A 19,408-nucleotide genomic window follows, 5' to 3' on the forward strand; every position below is an offset into this window, starting at 1 on the left:
TGCACTTTATTAGCATCACTGCAATATTGAAGACAATCCCACTGATTCATTGACCCTTCCCTTTGTAAATGACCACCTCCAGACAAACATATATTCTGCCTTCAATATCCCCACTCTGAGGGGCAGAAAACCGATGTGTAAGCAGGCCACTGTGGGCCTCATGCTAGAACTTTGGTCACCACTAATTTTGCTGCTGCTCTTTGCTATTTTGCCTTTGTATGAAACAGGATTAGAAACTGGAAGAGAGTCTAGCTAAATAAAAGGCTAGCAAAGAAGATATGGAAAGTAGGTTTTAAAAAGCTGTCAAGGCAGGCTGCATGCAAAGTGTATGGCTTAGTTTAACCAAGCACTCCTATCCTGTCACACCTTGGACTCCTGTGTCTCTCAGACACAAACAAAAAGGGAAATCATTCAGTGCTTGTATAACAAGCTTTCCAGAAATCAACACATTTTCAAAAGTTCAGCATTTCTGACCCTGAATCAGCATCAGCAAATGAGCCTACATTTTCAGTCTGCATTTGATCTCTGACTCAGTTCACTTCAGATAAAGATCTAATACTTTTCAGTCCTTCTGCTCTCTAAGATGTTCAGTGGGTAATGGTTCTGTAACTCTGGTTTAACTGGTGACAGGTCAGATCACCATCAAAAAGGAAAACAAATGAATCCCATCCAGACATTCAAGCACAGCTAAGAGCTTTGATTTGGTTTTTAATCTTGAAAATATTCAGATAATGTTTCAAAAAGCTTAGAAACAGGAAACATGAACTATGCCTAAAAAACTCTTTAGTAATACTGTTAATTGTTCAATGAAGGCAGGGAAAATCTTTCTAATGTTTGTGTTTGCAAATGATGAAGGCAGTGAAGAAAACAATCCAAAAAATAAATCTGAATTTCAAAAGTTGGATCACATTTTTCTGATTGCCTTTATGCTGTGCCCAAACTGAAGCTGATCCTGGACGTGTGTGGGAAAGAGCGAGAAATGAAATTTTAAATACATTCCGGTCTCGAACCTCAGCTCTTGGGCAGGAGAGAAGGCGACAGCACGCCCCATGTCATTCAGCAAACGCTTACTTAGCCTGTGTAAGTTTTGCTGAGCCCACTTACAGATCCAGGTGTTCCCTAATTCTGGACGGCATTCCTGCCCTGTTACCTAGTCTTCTATCACAGCTCTTGGCCGATACAAAATCAAGTGATGTGATACTCGGGCACCGATACTGTAGGCGTTGTTTTACGGACCACACAAACTGAAGGACCTCACCAACTTCAGAAGACTTGCTATGAGGGCTTTAATCAGTGAGGCACTTGATGTCAAATGTCAGGATACTCTGTGAGGTTTCAGGTCTGCTCACTCTGCCATCATCATCAGATTTATTAAAGGAGTTATACACACATGGTATTTTTCATAGAGCTCCATCTGCTTTCTGATGAAAAGCCCTGAGCAGGACTATAAAAGCTACTGAAGTGACCCCCTATTCCTAACAGACAATATTATAAGATATATAATACTGCTGAATGTGCTACCAGACAAGCAGCACATGTTGTCCTTTCTTCAGGGATCCCTCCCAGGTAACACCTGCAAAGCATTCCGATCAACATTATCATATTCTGATGTGATACAAAGACCACACTAACAAAATCTGACTAAAAACTTAAGGGTGTTTCTGACCTAGTCATGTCAGCACAGAAGACAAAAACAACCAGTGGCCAGCTGTACCTTCCAAATCTGACCTAAAAGTGTCTAGAGTATATGAAGTGTGTCAGGTATGTCAGTGGATAATGCTTCATAGGTCTGGCTGAATTTTTATCTGCCATCCATGGCTGCTTTATTGTCCCTAAAACAGACCTTGTCATATATAACTAAGAATGAATAAAGAAGTTCTTTGAGGAAAAAAGTGACATGTATTCTGAGACAGGATGCATTTCCCTCCACATCACTATGCTCACTTATTGGTGCCAGAAGCCCTCATTCATACCTTTCATCAATGACAGCTGAGGATGAGGAAACAGAAGAGGTCTGCAGTCAACTGTGAGAGCCAATTTATATTGTGCCAAAACCAGTGTAATGCTTAGTCCTGAGGATTTTGGAGTTAAATGCTCCAAAAGGAAGAAGCTGTCGATCAGAATACTTTATAGGAGGTGAACTGTGAAAGACCACCAGAAAAAGGACAGCTTAATTTTGCTTGGAGAATATGTATGACCCTGTAAATACTGTATTAACTTTTCAGTTAGAAATCGTGGCCTTGGATCACTTCACAAACTACAGCAGCAAACAATTTATAGCAGCATGCAGAAAAGTTGTAACCCAGCATTCCACTGAATGCTCAATCTGTCAGAATTGAGAGGCAGAAGGTCCCTGTCACTAGAAAGTGGCTTCTGCTGTAGCAAAAAAAAAGTATCAACAATGCCTGTGCTATTGGAAAGCAGTTTAGAAAGTGTAAAGCCAGTTCACTTGGCCGCAATGAAAAGTCTGTTAGTGTAGCCAAAGGAAGACAGATCTGGCTGCAGTTATGACTACTGCATCATGAGTGTGCCTACTCCAGTCCTGCTTTAGTATCCCTGCTTCCAGCAACTTTTTTAGTGACATGTGTGTCCCTCCGAACATATTAAATGTCTCCTGAAGGTCTCACTAAAAAGTGAAAGTGAACAAAGACACCACAATAGAAAAGTCACCCAGGAATACCTGGCAGGGAGGTCGTGCCTTTTAATTCTGGTTACCTAAACTTCACTTCACCCTAATATAACTCTCTAGGATGTTTCTAGTCACTGCTGGGAGTTGCCTGTCTCTCTCTATGGGGTAGGTAAAGGCACCACATAATTGGCCACTGCCTCAACATGCACCTCCATGTTCTCAGTTCTGCGCTCTTTGCAGCACTGCAGCAAGAGAAGTTCCATAAGTAAATGTTCCATTTAGAGACTTTACATGTTTATTCTGATTCCACTGGTTTGGAAAATCCCGAGTTGTTACCAGTTTGATCACATGGAAAAAATAATGGGAGAAAACTGCTGCATATTTTTTCCCCCACTCTTCAGAGCTGCCAAACTTTGATGGATGTAGAAAAATGTGTCCTACTTAGAGGATATATTTTGAGCACAGGTAATTAATGTGCTGTTCTTCCATGGTCTTTTAAAATTAAAACTGGTAAAACATCTTGGGTCAAACAGGAATATCATTAGAGGGGAGCATATTATAATATTTACATCATGGTCTAAATTTGCCACTGTCTGACAGGAGTAATTATAGTAAATTATGCTGTGCTGTACAGGAAAACCTCCCACAGAACTAATGTACAGCGTACTTTATAGACATTAACATGCTAAAAAGCCAAGAATAGAGTATCTGGCTCACTGGAGAGGTCCCAGGAGACTGGAAAGTGGCCAACGTGGTCCCCATCCACAAGAAGGGTCGGATGGAGGAACCTGGGAGCTACAGACCTGTCAGCCTGACCTCAGTGCCAGGGAAACTGATGGAACAGGTTCTCTTGGGGGTGATAAGAGCGCACCTGAGGGATGGCAAAGAGCTCAGGTCCAGCCAGCATGGGTTTAGGAAGGGCAGATCCTGCCTTTCTAACCTGATCTCCTTCTATGATCAGGTGACTGCTTGGTGGATGTGGGGAGGCCTGTGGATGTGGTCTATCTGGACTTCAGCAAGGCCTTTGACACTGTCCCCCACAGCAAACTGCTAAGCTGTCAGCCCATGGCTTGGATGGCAACACTCTGTGCTGGGTTAGGAACTGGCTGGAGGGCCGGACCCAGAGAGTGGTGGTGAATGGTGCCACATCCAGCTGGTGGCCAGTCACTAGTGGTGTCCCTCAGGGATCTGTGCTGGGCCCCATCCTCTTTAACATCTTCATAGATGATCTGGATGAGGGCATGGAGTCAGTCATCAGCAAGTTTGCAGATGACACTAAGCTGGGGGCAGATGTGACTGAGTTGGAGGGCAGAAGGGCTCTGCAGCAGGACCTTGACCGCCTGTACAGATGGGCAGAGTCCAATGGGATGGGGTTCAATAGCTCCAAGTGCAGGGTGCTGCACTTTGGCCACAACAACCTCATGCAGAGATACAGGCTGGGGTCGGAGTGGCTGGAGAGCAGCCAAATAGAGAGGGATCTGGGGGTGCTGATTGATACCCACCTGAACATGAGCCAGCAGTGTGCCCAGGTGGCCAAGAGAGCCAGTGGCATCCTGGCCTGCATCAGGAATGGTGTGGTCAGCAGGAGCAGAGAGGTCATTCTGCCGCTGTACTCTGCACTGGTTAGACCACACCTTGAGTGCTGTGTTCAGTTCTGGACCCCCCAGTTTAGGAGGGACATTGAGATGCTTGAGCGTGTCCAGAGAAGGGCAACGAGGCTGGGGAGAGGCCTTGAGCACAGCCCTACGAGGTGAGGCTGAGGGAGCTGGGATTGGTTAGCCTGGAGAAGAGGAGGCTCAGGGGTGACCTTATTGCTGTCTGCAACTACCTGAAGGGTGGTTGTGGCCAGGAGGAGGTTGCTCTCTTCTCTCAGGTGGCCAGCACCAGAACGAGAGGACATAGCCTCAGGCTGCGCCAGGGGAAATTTAGGCTGGAGGTGAGGAGAAAGTTCTTCACTGAGAGAGTCATTGGGCACTGGAATGGGCTGCCCGGGGAGGTGGTGGAGTCGCCGTCCCTGGAGCTGTTCAAGGCAAGATTGGACGTGGCACTTGGTGCCAGGGTCTAGCCTTGAGCTCTGTGGTAAAGGGTTGGACTGGATGATCTGTGAGGTCTCTTCCAACCCTGATAATACTGTGATACTGTGATACTGTGTGATACTGTGATACTGTGATTATGTCGGACAGATAGTCTAGTTTGTTGTTCCTGATGCCTAGAGATTGCCTCTGTCACCTCTGTACATACAAACACACAGCTGCAACCTTTTCCTGAAGCTCAGTCTGTTCTTGTGGGCAGACCAGAAGGACAGGCTTATGGTGAAGCTTCCACAGAATGCTCTGTGCCTCTACAGACTAAGTCATCCACCAGTAGCAGACACTATGGATGCGAAGAGCTGAGCGGATCTCTAAGTTCTTATCTAGTCTGTGTTACTGGCATCTCAAAAACTTCTCCTCAAGCATGTCCAACACAAATTCTGGTAGATCTATCAGAAATAAAAACTGAATGTATTATTTCTACAATTTGTGAGCTCTTGGAAATAGGACTGTTGGATTACTCTGCTTCTTTCGGTGGCAATACCTTTGTTACTGCACTGGCAAGCGTAGCCCAGTGCTAAATAGGGCTACCTTCAGTATAGGCCCTGCTCCAGGAAGGGGTGCAGTTGAATGCAAGTGAAACCCATATGAAAACCTTTTCTAGAAATACAGATTTTTACATCCTGACTAATGAAATACTAAGTAAAGCTGTGCTGAACACCCTCGGGATGTTTGAAGCAGCTTAACAAGATTTCCCACAGCAAAGGGTTCTCTAAAATAAGGCAGGCTTTTAAGCAGCTGGATTTAACGTTTGCTTACAGTTCTGTGATGGAAAAGCACAGGGTGAGAACCTTAGATCTCCACTGAAATGGAGATAAAACCTGAAAAGAACTTGATGAGCAATGAATAAAAGACCTGTTGAGTAAATCAGAGAATGTCTCTGTATGTATCCAGTGCAGTGCTGCTGCATTTTTAAGGTACCAAGAGACCTGATTTGAGGGTGATCTAGTATTTGAAAAGCACATGATTATTATACAGTGATCCCTTTACTCTTTCTGGATCCTAGCCTACTTATGTTGTCTAGAGTAGCCATAGAGATCCCAACTAACCTTGAGATCACAGGCTGCCAGGTTGGAAGGAACCCCAAGGATCACCTGGTCCAGCCTTCCTAGGTAATTCTGTGGTTTAAATGAGATGGCCCAGGACCATGTGGAATGTTTATCCAGTTTCTTAACCATATCAAAAAGGTGGAGGTCCATATGTCCATATATCCAGATATGTCATGTAGTTTATTATATACTCAGTGTTTTAAGATGGATGCAATGCCTAAATTGAAAACTGTGCAAAAATTGCTTTTTATGTTGACAGAATCAGTGTTAGGCCTTGCATGGAACAGCACATACTGAAGCTTACGCTTTTAGCCAAAAGAGACAGTATCTGACCTCCTTTTTGGGTAAGCCATTCCAAATTATTTTCCTTCTGTTGCTGACCAGTTTGATAGAAAGACAATGGCCATTTTCCACTTACTTTAATACTGAAATTAATTCATTATTCCTTTAACATCCTTACCAAAATCCTGAGAGAAAGATAATTAATCAATTAAGTATGACTTTAAAAAGCATGACCTGAAAGTCTTTCCATTCTAAGTAAAAAAATAGGAAATGAATGGCTGTAAGACAAAATATTGTTCTAATAAATGTTGGTGTTACGAGAAATATTTTTAGCTGTCTATTTCCTCTGTGTGACACAATCATTTCTGCCCCAAGGTGTAGTAAATATATGGTATCTCAAACTGAAAAAAAGGCACTTCTGCTGGCAGCTGCTTACTGTAGTTTTGGTTAGTGCAAATGTAACAAAGATCTCTACCTTTGTGGAGCCAACACAGCAGCAGCAGATGGACCATATCTGAAGCACCAGCCAAATGTAAAGGAATTACGGCAGTAGAGAGGACTGAATTTTGCCCACCAAGATTACAGGCTACTTATAGTTTATATGCTGACACAAATAGCTGTACCAGCAGCAATGTTACCATAGAAACCTGGAGACCAGTAAAGTATTCCTCCAGCTCTCCACCAATGGAGGGAGGGGGGTACAAAGCTTGATATGGTAATGAGAGACACCAGGGTGGGGGGGGGGGATGATGAATGTGAATTGACTGAGGGCAGGGATTAAGTAAGACCTCAACAAGCCTGTAGGAGTAAAGAAGGGCTTTGACTTCCCTAGTTAATACAGTGGCCTATTTCATTCTCTAAGGTCTCTCACATTTGTTGACAGGAAGATGTTTCACTGAAACGTTGTCTTTTTTCCCCAGGGATTACACTGTCAGACATATCTTGGGTGTATTTTCTTAATTGTTCTGTACTGGTTTTGCATACTGTGGGCTGTCAGGGAGGAGACTGGGATTAAAAACAATACAGAGTGTGGCCTCAGACCTCAGATAACTGTACTTTGGGAATGAATTTTTTACAAATTAGCTAATTTAAACTAATTTTAATGTGTGCACCATTTAGTATTCCCAGGTAAGAGCTGAAAAACGAGCCAGCACATATCTAGAAATCTCTGATTCACTCACGTTTTAATTGCACACTCAGGCACTTTATTCTCATCAGAGTCCAGTTTGTTGCATGGCTATTGCTGATTGTTCTGAAAAATGTAACTGCTCCATCAGCAGAGAACCTTACCATCTGGTGAGATTTCAGTTAAAAAAAGTACTTTGCCTCTTTTCCACCAGCAATTTCCTTTGTATTCTGTACATCCTAACTGGGATCACAAGAATAAGTCCCTCTGTTTAAACGTGCCAGTTTTGTCTCACGAGGTGGTGCAGGTTGGGTTTTTACTATTTAAAATGCTAACACTGCAATACACAAGTCAATTGCTTTTTCATGCATAGCAACGTGCAGAAGTTGCCTCTCCCACAACTGATCAGAGATGAAAGAAAATAGATGATATCATCCCCACTACTGCAGTTCATCTGCTTCCAAACATCTGTGGCAACTACCTATATGCTGGTCTTTAAGATGCAGGCTAGGTAAACCAAAAGCATTAAAAAATAAACATCTGCTGTAACTTAGCAAGTCAATGAGATGGAACTCAAAGTTTGTACTTCTACACCAACCGCTAGGACTAGATAAATGCTGCATTTATCACACACCACATCCAAATGAGCTGTTAAATTTGCTGATTGTGCTGGTTTGAGGCTAATTTTCACTGAGAGAAATTAAATGCTTAGCTGTGAGAAGAAAAAAAAACAACAGTAACCTATATCCCTCAGTTTTCAGCTGAGAAACACAACTAGTGAAAATATAGATAAGAGACTTCTCACACACTTCTCAGCTCTCACTTCTGGCTGTGCTTTCCTTCTGGTGGTCTGGTTTCTGCGGTTGGCTCTGCCTTTAACTCTGCAATCCACCTAACCTCTTTTTCCTCTAACCTCCTTGTTGTCTTTTTTTTGACATCTCACCTCAGATCTCCAGATTTACCATGTGACACATACGTGGGTTGATCCAGTTATTTCTAAAGGGAGGGAAGGAGGGAGGGGAAGGGGGTTTGGGTCAGGAGCCCTCCCAGGGACTTTGTTTCTGGGAGGGGTATTGTGTTTCTATGTTACTTTTAATTTGTATATGACTGATATATTTGTGTATATATGCCTGTATATTGTGCTAAGATGTAAATATAGCTCCATTCTTAATTTCCAGCTAGGCTGAGTCTAGTCTGGGTGATTTCATAGGGGTGGGGGGGGAGGTAATACCCAAACTGTCACACTTCACACTTAACATCACATTTATCAATGTGTACAGATATATTGAATTGATTGTAACTGCTTATGTTACCTTGCTGTAGCTTGATTGCCCTCATCAGTCTTTGATTTCTGGGGGGTCACCTGTTCTGGTGATACATCAGCCCTGCAGCAGGAAAGGTGAAAACATACTTAAAGAACAAGAAGATCTTTGGAAACCCATTATATCATTTAAACAAGTGATAACTGCGGATATTACAGTTCTTACAATTGTAACCACAAGTAGTTTAGATTTTCTTTGAGCAAATTTGGGTTTGTTGCTTTTTTTCTCTTTAAACATACTATGTATATATAAAGGCTTGTATATTATATATATAAAGATTTGTGTATATATATATGTAAATATATAAATCCATAAAGCTGTGCCTACATAAATGTATATAAAGACTTGTCTATACATATATATAAATACAAATAGATATGTAATGCCTTAGTTCACTAGATTACTGCATCCACTCAACCTTTTCAAAGGTGTACATTCTAAGACTAGGTGTTTTGTTAGTACACATATAGTGGAGTCTTCTACCTTTTGAAAATTATTTTAGTAATAAAGGAATTTTTCAATCTATTTCTACCACTTACTAAATAAATGTTGCTAATGTAGTAAAGACTAACACACACTATACTTACTTAGAAAATTACTGATAGTTTAAAAATAAAAGAGGTAAGATATTACACTTCCCTAGCAGTAGTCAGATTGGTCAGTACAGGAATAATCAAATTAAAAAGAAATTATAAGAAGGGGAGGAGGTGGCTGATACAACTGGAAATGAAAGGCACATGCTCCAGAAAATTCTTCCATTCGGGTAGCAACTATGCCCTAATGAGTTCTGCAGCTTCCTTAATTATAAACCATGAAATGGCAGGTTGTTTAAGCAATCTTTTTCTGCTTTAGACCCTGTGAAATGTACATTTAATTAATGAAACAATTACAGCAATTTATTATATAAAATCAACATTTACAGCCACTCAAATAGGTTTACATCTTATGTCAGTGGCTTCTACTGCAAGCCCTTACACGTGTACAGCTTTTTAATTTACCGCTTGCTTTCTCTTTGCTTGGCTTGTGCTCTCTTTTTCCCTCTTTCTTTAGAGCATCAATTTTGCATAAAGGAATATTTGCATTAGCAACATATGTAACTGTGGGCCTAAAAATGTGAAGCAGATTTTAATTTTTTTATGCAGTTACAGATGGTTTTCCAATCTGAGTAAATATCCAAACCAATGTTCAAAGCTACGGGAAAGGAAGTCTTCTTCATGTGATTCTGTGACGCTGACTGTGGAGGAACCCTCCCAGGTAAATTATGCAGCCTTTGTATCATACATAAATGTGAAACAATAATCAAGGTTTGTGCACAGGAGTGTGTTGCATTTCTAAATCTAATGAGAAAAAAAAAGTAAGCACAACCTACCTTCTTGGGGTCTCTGAAGTTTCTGAAGTGGTCCTAGAGAAAGAAAAGAGTAAACATTCAGAAACTAAGTATCAAAATGATAGTATCAAAGCACTTTGCAAGACTTTAGATCAATCAACAGTGATTAATTTTACTTGTCCTTCCTGCCAAGATGGTATTTGTCTCTAAATTTGGAACATCACACGTATAACTCAAGTTAGTGTAATGCTAAGTTCCAATCATATTATTTGTATGCTACTAAGACAATCATCCTTCAGTTAACACTCTCCAGTCGATTGCTCTGATCAACAGTGCTTTGTTTTCAACACAAAATTCACAACCAAAAACTCAGTTACAGGGAGCTGCTTATATTCTTAGCTTCAGTTACAATTTCTGTAAAGTGTGTTTAATCAGCTTGAAACTACAGCAAAGCAAGCTAGAAGTGTACATGTGATGCTTGACTGTACAGACTAGAAAAATTCCTCAGAGTCAGAAAAGTAAATAATAAATCCTGACTAATACAATCCTGACCACAAGCCCATGACTGCTGAACACTCTTCCTGAGGACTGCAGAATAAGCAGCCACTGTCATATTTGTTGTAAAGTCACAGCTCTTTGCTTCACCCATCTTTGAAGACTCATAGTGACCTTTTAAAAGTGGTTATTAGAATCTGTAGGTGTACTTTATTTCCTGAAACTCAGAAGCAAGTAAAAGGCTTTGCTTTGGTGACTATTGCTAGCCACAGTAATATTCGCAATGCAAAATAGCTTTCACATTAAAAGACAAACAAATCAGTAATTCAATGCCCATCACTGTTTAGCCACCTGCCTTTGGTGACATTGCTGTTAGATGATCTGGGAAAGACCATGAAAGCTTCAGAAAGAATATGCCTATATTTCCATCTCCTGGAACTCTAGGCTGAGAGCAGGGGAGTAACTGGGTAATGAGTGTCAAAGAGGACACAGGATTTCCATCTCTGTTGGATACATCCTGGCCTGTGCTTTCAAAATTATCTTGCTCATAGTGAAATATTAAAATGAAACCAGGTAAATTCATCACAGTTGACATAAATTTAAATGCATTTAGCAACCACTGACTTAAAAGAAAATAAGCTTTAACATCTTTAGCATATTTCTGCTGGCCTGGTATGTGACTGAATCTTGGTCAAGCAGATGGACAGAAGTAAACAGAGAGTAAGAGTAAAAATAAATGCTGAACTTGTTTTTAAGGATTAAAGTCTTCTAGTGACAGAGATTCCATAAACTCCCTAGGCAATGGTCTACCAAGAAATTATACCTAACACAACAAGGTGTCTCTTAAATTCTGTTTAATATGCATGAGTCATGTTGGAAGATTCCCAGGTTAAAATTAGGGAAGCACAAAGCCATAGTGCAGCAAACAGAAGACCTAAGCAAAGAGTATCGTGAAAGTTTATTCACAAATATTTTAAACTATCCATATTCTGCTTTGAGATGAGGACAAAAGGAATGTTTTTTGATCTGACAGAATGCAACCATGGCTTTAGAAATAAATATTAAGCATACATTTGCAAGCAACTTTAACATGACCTTTTCTTCTACTCTATTTCTTGGACACCTTACTCAAAGATGATTAAGCAGATCTTGAGGTTTCATCCAGACCATTACTAAGAGTTCAAGGTAGCTTCTGTGGTCAGATCAAATGGCAACGACAGATTTCTGACCTCGTAGCTACTCTGTTCTAAAGCAGATTTGTCTTAGGGAGAACCAACTGGAATAGTCCAAAACAAAACCACGAAGGAAGTATACAATCACTGTAGAAAAATCTGGAGAGCACTCATGTAGCCTCAAGTTGCTGGCACTCTTATACTCAGACCTTGGTCAGTGCTGGGCACCAAGCTGCAAGTATTTAAGGACTGGATGATTTCTCTTCTCATGCAGTTTCACTTACCAAACAGTTCCTCAAAGAGCTGTCTTGTTCACAAATCAGCTTTAGCCAAGAATTAGGAAATAACTAGAAATCATCAATACTTACTGTTTGGTTTCCACTGTTTCTGTTGTGGTCTTACTACTTGAAACTGGAGGAGGCATCCAAGATTGCCTGTCAGTGTTAACAAATACATTACTCAGTGCTAATTTATTGCTATTTAAGGTTGAACAGCACACTTTGAATTTAAACTGTCAGAAGCAGACTGCTGGAAGTTTTCTGAAATGATATTTGTTTGCTTTTTTTTTCCCAGACAACTGAGTGGAATTGGAAATAATAGAGTAATTTTAATTATTACTGCAAAAAATGTGTTCTCTGGCTTTTCTACAGCCCAAATGTGCTACAACTAAATGGATCATTCATGGGAAGGACAACTGGATAGAGTGCACAAAAGGAAGGGGTTCAAGTATCAACCCAAGAAACACATTCAGGCTGGCATTTAGAGGTCACATAAAGATCACAAGCTGTGGTGGGTTAATGCACATGAGCACTTTCAGGTTTTTCTTCCCTCAAAAGTATCAATCAAGCAATGGTTTGTGAGGAAAAAGAAACTGCATTCCAAATGGTAGTATTCTTTCGTATCTTCGAAGAGCCATAAGCTTCCACCAAACAAGCTGGGCTGTTAACAGGAAGATGATGGCATTTCAATTTTCACTTTCATAATTCTACTCATCACAATTTTTATGCATGAATTACAGAAGATAAAATCACAAAGAACAGAACTTGCTGCTGGGAAGGATACATAAAAAATATGGCTATGACCAGCAGTATATTTTAGATTAAAAGTGGAGTTCTCCTACACAGAGTTTTTATTCTTGTCCAGATAATACTATCTGAAATAAAAATTGTTAAAGCTACCTGTGTGTCACGCAGGAAATCTTGTGGTCTGTACATACGGGGTCAAGTCTGGTATCAGAGATTTCAGGTGATTGCAGTTACAGACAGCTACGATGCTGTGAATTCAGACACTGAAAAGGCTTACACTAGCTCAGTTAAGGGCTGCACCAAAGAGCATCACTGGTGCTGTGTCCACCAGACTTGCTGTACTGGCTGTTCGGAGACAGTGCTACAACACAATACCTCCATGGAAAGCACGGGAGTGTGTTGTGCAGGTTTAATTCTTGAAGGAGTCAGAGCACACTAGGGGGGAATGTTGGCAACTTTTTTGGTGCAGTTGTGGTACATTACTGAGGTTGAACAGAGTGCAATATAACCTCTGGCAGCCAAGCAGTGAGGATAATGAATACCTTTTTTTCTTAATTGGAGAAGTCGCAGCAGCGTTTGTGGTTGCTGCATTAGGAGTCCAAGACTGTCTGTTAAGGAAATACACACAGTTCATTGATCTTCAGTAACTGCATCATTGTAATGAGAACAGCAATTGCCATAAGTAATACTCAGAGCTATTATATATCAGAATGAGTCAACTATGAGTGCTAAATAGTATGTTTATGTCTACATATTCCAACTGAGATCTCTCAGAGCATAGCAGAGTTGTGAAACCTTAAGGGATCCTGATGCTTAGACAACAGATGTGTTTTTACTTGATAGCCTAAGTGCTGACTGCTTAAAATGTTGGCATCTCTACCTAGACTTCTGTCTTCAACCTCTAAAATATTAATGTCCTTATTTTTCATAATTTCAGTTTTCTGTTTCTTACTCACTTATTCAATGCTGCTCTATTTTATTATATGCCTGCAAATGAAGCTGGTATTCCTGTATGCTCCTCACTACATAAATTCTACACCAGTGATTTTTCTCATTAAGTTTGTTTAGAAATTATTGTCTTGTCCTCTGTAATTCTTAATGTAAAAAGAATAACTGAAGAATAGAGCCTGGCAAAAAAAAATATTAGTATCTGTCAGGAGAAAGTATATAGAGTTGAAGCCTCATTTGTTAAGTCCCACTTCAAAATTCATGGTAGGTCTATTAAAAAATATCATCTTCAGGCAGTAACATAACATCACATAAAATCCAATTTATATTGGATTTTTCATGTGTCATCATCACCATGACTTACAATACAAGGGAACTAAGCCATAATTTAAGAGTTCCCTCACCTGAACTTTAAATGCCAGGGATTTTTGTTTGCTCTTCAGAGTATCCTAGCACTTCACACGATGCTATTTAATTGCTGTGCTCAGCCTTCACTAACTACTGTGTTTGGTGTCATTTATCACCGACAGAACACTCCCAACATTGGCGAAGACACAAAGTCATACATTAAGCCCCTTGCATGTGCAAGTATGACAGCTAAGTTTTTCTGACTTTCCACTGGCAAATAAACATTTCAAATACGTCAGAGCACTAAGTTCTTCAGAAGGTAACTGTTCAGTGTTGTATAGTCATATTACATATGAAAAGTAGCAGCCACAGAATCATACAATCATAGAATCAACCAGGTTGGAAGAGACCTCCAGGATCTTTCCAATAACAAAATATTGTGGAGGATTATGTTAAAATAAAAACTCATTTCAACCTGTTTTAAGTAAAAGTCTCATCTCTGAAAGAAGAAAATCTTCTCACTGCAAAAATTAGTTAGCCTGTCTATGTTTTGGTACTGAGGTTTTGCACTGGTGATGCCCAATAGCACTTTCCACTGAACACTTCAATTGGAACTTTCTCCTGTAGTCTTTCCTCAGAAGCATGGCCTGTGTTTGGTGGAAACACACACACTGAGCTCTTTTCAAAGCAGCAGTCTTTCGTTTTGTATGTTTCTGAATGGCTGTGCTGTATGAATCAGTGACCTGAGACGGTCTCTCTTCTCATCTGTCTGGGGAAATAGGCATCTTTAAGGAATATTCTTCTTGTTCTAAGGAAAACATCTCAGGGATACCCAATGCATTATCCTCCAAAAGATCCTGTTTTTATCTCCCTGGCTACAAAAGCATCTGTGTAACCTAGACGGAGATGTCTGCATGGCAGCAGCCAGGTGATGGAATGATGCCTACTGTCAGGCCACATGCCACACAAGTAACTCCTCTGTACGTTCGTGTAACCCAAAGCGGAGAGAACTGATACTTTGTCGATGACAATGCACGACAAATGATGCACAATAAATTATGACACACAATACTGAGCTGACAGTCTGCCAAATGCATACCTGTTGCTCGGCTTATTATTCAGAGGTGGGGCCTCGTTCATTTCATCAATGCCACTGCTGCCTGGAATCCTGTCAGAACACAGAAGTTACTTAAAAGACACACTCCAGATATGCTGGGTTTTTTTTCTGAAACAGCCACACCTTCAATAAAGTTAAAAGGTAGATGATTACTTCAGTCTGTCTATTAAAAAATCCCAAGGATGTGGCTGCTTCCTCCCTGGAGCTGTTCAAGACCAGGTTAGATGAAGCCTTGAGTGACCTATTCTAGTGGGAGGTGTCCTGCCTATGATGGGGGCTGGAACTAGATGATCACAGAATCATAGAATCAACCAGGCTGGAAGAGAGCTCCAAGCTCATCCAGCCCAACCTAGCACCCAGCCCTGGCCAATCAACCAGACCATGGCACTAAGTGCCCCAGCCAGGCTTTGCTTCAACACCTCCAGGCACAGTGACTCCATCACCTCCCTGGGCAGCCCATTCCAATGCCAATCACTCTCTCTGACAACAACTTCCTCCTAACATCCAGCCTAGACCTCCCCTGGCACAACTTGAGGCTGTGTCCCCTTGTTCTGTTGCTGCTTGCCTGGCAGAAGAGACCAACCCCACCTGGCTACAGCCTCCCTGCAGGGAGTTGTAGACAGCAATGAGCTCTGCCCTGAGCCTCCTCTTCTGCAGGCTGCACACCCCCAGCTCCCTCAGCTTCTCCTCACAGGACTCTGCTCCAGGAAACTCCCCAGCCTTGCTGCCCTTCTGTGGACACCTTCCAGCACCTCAACATCTCTCTTCAACTCAGGAGCCCAGAACTGGACACAGCACTCAAGGTGTGGCCTGAGCAGTGCTGAGCACAGGGGCAGAAGAACCTCCCTTGTCCTGCTGCCCACTCTGCTCCTGAGCCAGCCCAGGATGCCATTGGCTCTGCTGCCCACCTGAGCACTGCTGCCTCAGCTTCAGCTCCTCTCTACCAGCACCCCCAGCTCCATCTCTGCCTGGCTGCTCTTAGCCACTCTGTCCCCAGGCTGCAGTGCTGCCTGGGGTTGTTGTGGCCGCAGTTTAGGACCCTGCAATTGGCCTTGTTCAATCTCATCCCATTGGCCTCTGCCCACCCAAATACTTGGTTAAAACAGCTGAAACACACTTGGAGCTATAATGTACAGAAATTACTCAGCTTCAGTTTTCTATCCCCATCTACAAACTGAAGCTGTAGATACTACAATCTGATACTGTGTACAAAACATTTTGTATCCTCCTTTCAGCCACGTATCACAGAATACTTTTGCATTTAAGGAGACGCCTTTGAGGTTGCTCTGGGGCACAACCCGCAGCAGCAGGCGCTCCGTGCCGCTGGTCTTGCAGGCAGCTACCTGTGTGAGCGCCAGCCCGTGAGGGTGCGCAGCAGTTGCAGGTACTGAAAGGACCACTAGAGGTCGCACTAAGCCTGACAGCACGCCTGGATCGCGACCATCCGCGGCTCCTCAGTGCACAGCCTCATTGCGTGGCTTTAACATCTCAGCACAATGACTCCTGTTCTGTGTTTTCTCCTTTAAAGATTTCAAGGGACGTCTGGCGTCTTACTCTTCTGCTGCACAATGCTGCAGAAGCCACAGTGGAAAAAGCGATAGAAAAGTAAGAATAATGTTAAGTTCTCATGGAATCACGGAATGTCAGGGGCTCGAAAGGAGCCCAAAGCTCATCCGGCTGAACCCCCTGCAGGGTCACCCAGAGCAGATCACACAGGAATGTGTCCAGGCAGGTTTTGCATATCTCCAGAGAGGGAGACTCCACAACTCCCCTGGGCAGCCTGTTCCAGTGCTCTGCCACTCACAGTGAAGAAATTCCTCCTCATCTTTACATGGAACTTCCTATGCCTCAGCTTCACCCATTGCCCCTTGTCCTCTCACTGGGCAGCACCCAGCAGAGCCTGGCTCTGTCTTCCTGGCGCTCACCTGCACATCTTTATAAACACTGCTGAGGGCACCTCTCAGTCTCCTCCCAGCTAAAGGGCCCCAGCTCCCTCAGGCTCTCCTTGTAAGAGAGATGCTCCACTCCCTTAATCACCTTTCTGGCTCTGCGCCAGACTCTCTCAAGCAGTTCTGACCTTCTTGAACTTGAGTGCCCAGAACTGGACACAGTACTCCAGATGTGGCCTCACCAGGGCAGAGTAGAGGGGCAGGAGAACCTCTCTCAAGCTACTAACCACAGCCCTGCTAATCCACCTCAGAACGGCATTGGGCCTTATGGTCACAAGAGTAGACTCCTTATATGACTGCAGCTTTTGCTAAGCAATGGCCAAAGAACATCCTCTTTCCCTGTTATCACTCTTTTCCAAGCTGAGAAGTATTTATCTCTTCAGACATGCTACATATGACAGCTAGCACACCCCTGCGATCACTCCTTCTCACCTTCACTTGCCTTTTCTTTTTCTGGTCCCACTGTAGTTCCTTCACTCAAGTTACATACTGCCTGCAGGGCAGCATTTTGCAGTGCTCAAGGTGTGCTTAATAGGCTGATAACCATGATACAGCAGTGCTTTCTGGTTTGCCCTCATTTCAGAGGATCAGATTATTAATAGACAATGAAACTGTCTCATTGGCTTCAGTCCTACCTCTTTACATTTAATTGCTGTAATCACAGTTAGGATTTATTTGTCCCGGAAGACATTCTGAACTATCTGATCTTTAATATTCTGGGGTTTAATATTTATTGGTTGCTAATAATAAGAGAGAAATAACAGGAAAATATTTTTTCCTCCCACCCAAAAAGGCTGTGTGTGCTCATGTGCACAGTGTAATTGCTGTCTGATCTAGACATTTGCACCCACTGTCGTCAAGCCATGGATGCTATGGAGTGTTATGTATATTCTTATGCTTGCAGCCAATGGTGTAATTGCATGGATTCGTCTGCAACATCTCTCTCAAGTCTTTAATGCTGAAATTGATGTTCAGATTTTGTAGATACTGGGTTATAAGGAATTCTTATCAAACAATGCATTATTTGAATATGGATATGGCAGGAATCATAGAATCATGGAATGGTCTGGGTTGGAAGAGACCTCCAAAGTTCATCTAATTCAACTCTCTTTGCAGTAAGCAGGGGCATTCCCAAGTAGATCAGGTTGCCCAGATCCCTGTCAAGCCTCACTTGGCCTTGTGGGCTGCAAGTGCACACTGTCTGCTCATCTCTCAGTACCCCCAGGTCCTTTTCCACAGGACTGCTTTCTATCACCTCATCCCCTGGTCTGTACTGATAGTGAGGATTGTTCTGGCCCAGGTGCAGTCAACTTGCTCTCGTTGAACCTCATGAGATTCACCTGGGATCACCTCTCCAGCTTGTCCAGGTCCCTCTGGATGACATCCCATCCCTCTGATGTATTGACAGCATCCCTCAGCTTGGTGTCTTCTGCAAACTTGCTGATGGTGCACCTGATCTCAGTGCCTATATCACTGATAAAAATATCAAGCAGCACAGGTCCCAGTGTGGACCCTTGAGGAATACCATTTGTCACTGCTCTCCATCTGGACCTCAAGCCACTGAGCACTACCATCTGAATGCAACTGTCCAGCAAATCCCTTATCCACTGAACAGTCTACTCATCAAATCTGTATCTCTCCAACTTGCCAATTAGTGTGTTCTTAGGGACCATGTCAAAGGCCATGCAGAAGTCCAGCAGATCACATCCATCGTTCTCCCTTATCCACTGACATAATCACTTCATCATAGAAAGCCACTAGGTTGGTCAGGCAGGATTTGCGCCCAGTAAAGCCCTGCTGGCTGTCTTGAATTACCTCACCGTCCTCCACCTGCCTTAGCAGGCATCTAGGAGGATCTGTTCCATGATCTTCCCAGGCATGGAGGTAGGGCTGACAGGTTGATAGTTCCCAGGGTCCTCCTTTCTACCCTTTATAAAAATGGGTGTAATGTTTCCTCTCTTCCAGTCCCCAGGGACTTCACCTGACTAAGGACTTTCCAAACATGGAGAGTGGCTTGGCAACCACATTGGCTAATTCCCTCAGGAAGTAAAATGCTGTACTTAATGTGGCTTTTAGATACGTTTTCACTGACATATTTACACATGCAAAGAGAACTCCAAATTACCCCTACATGCCTCGAACTTTTCATTTTGGATTTGGTTTTCTTTAATCATAATTTCAATGACTACTTTCTCATTTTGAAAATGAGCTATCAAAGAGACATTCATCCAAATAGATAAGAGTTTTCCATGGCTGGTTGTCTTCTTGTAATATTACAGTCATGTCCAGAAGAGACATAAAGCAGGTTTGTAGAAATATGTTCCAATGTCTAGCTTGAAAACAGATAATTCCTTAAGACCTTTTGCAGAATAGAAGACTACTGTTTTAGAGCATCTCATCCAGACAAGTTTTCCATGCGGACAACACGACTTACAACAATTCTGTAAACCACCCTGAGACACTGCCTACTAAAAGCAGTCCTGTAGTTCCTGCATTCCAGGACCATGCTCCATTTTCAGTGCTGCCTGT

At 42.3% G+C, this 19,408-nt stretch overlaps 1 protein-coding gene across 1 annotated transcript in view; it reads right to left on the bottom strand.

Annotated features, from left to right (window-relative positions):
* Positions 1–19,408, bottom strand: part of SCEL (sciellin) — a 52,704-nt gene that overhangs the window by 18,305 nt on the left and 14,991 nt on the right. Inside the window, exons 6-10 of the mRNA XM_064143927.1 lie at positions 14,913–14,981; positions 13,060–13,125; positions 11,861–11,926; positions 9,868–9,900; positions 8,490–8,561 (exon numbers count right to left, since the gene is read on the bottom strand). Coding sequence (XP_063999997.1) covers positions 8,490–8,561; positions 9,868–9,900; positions 11,861–11,926; positions 13,060–13,125; positions 14,913–14,981 — 306 coding nt within the window. The remainder of the gene's footprint in view (positions 1–8,489; positions 8,562–9,867; positions 9,901–11,860; positions 11,927–13,059; positions 13,126–14,912; positions 14,982–19,408) is intronic.

The sequence above is a fragment of the Pogoniulus pusillus genome, chromosome 5 (genome assembly GCF_015220805.1).
Source record: "Pogoniulus pusillus isolate bPogPus1 chromosome 5, bPogPus1.pri, whole genome shotgun sequence".
NCBI lineage: Eukaryota > Metazoa > Chordata > Aves > Piciformes > Lybiidae > Pogoniulus > Pogoniulus pusillus.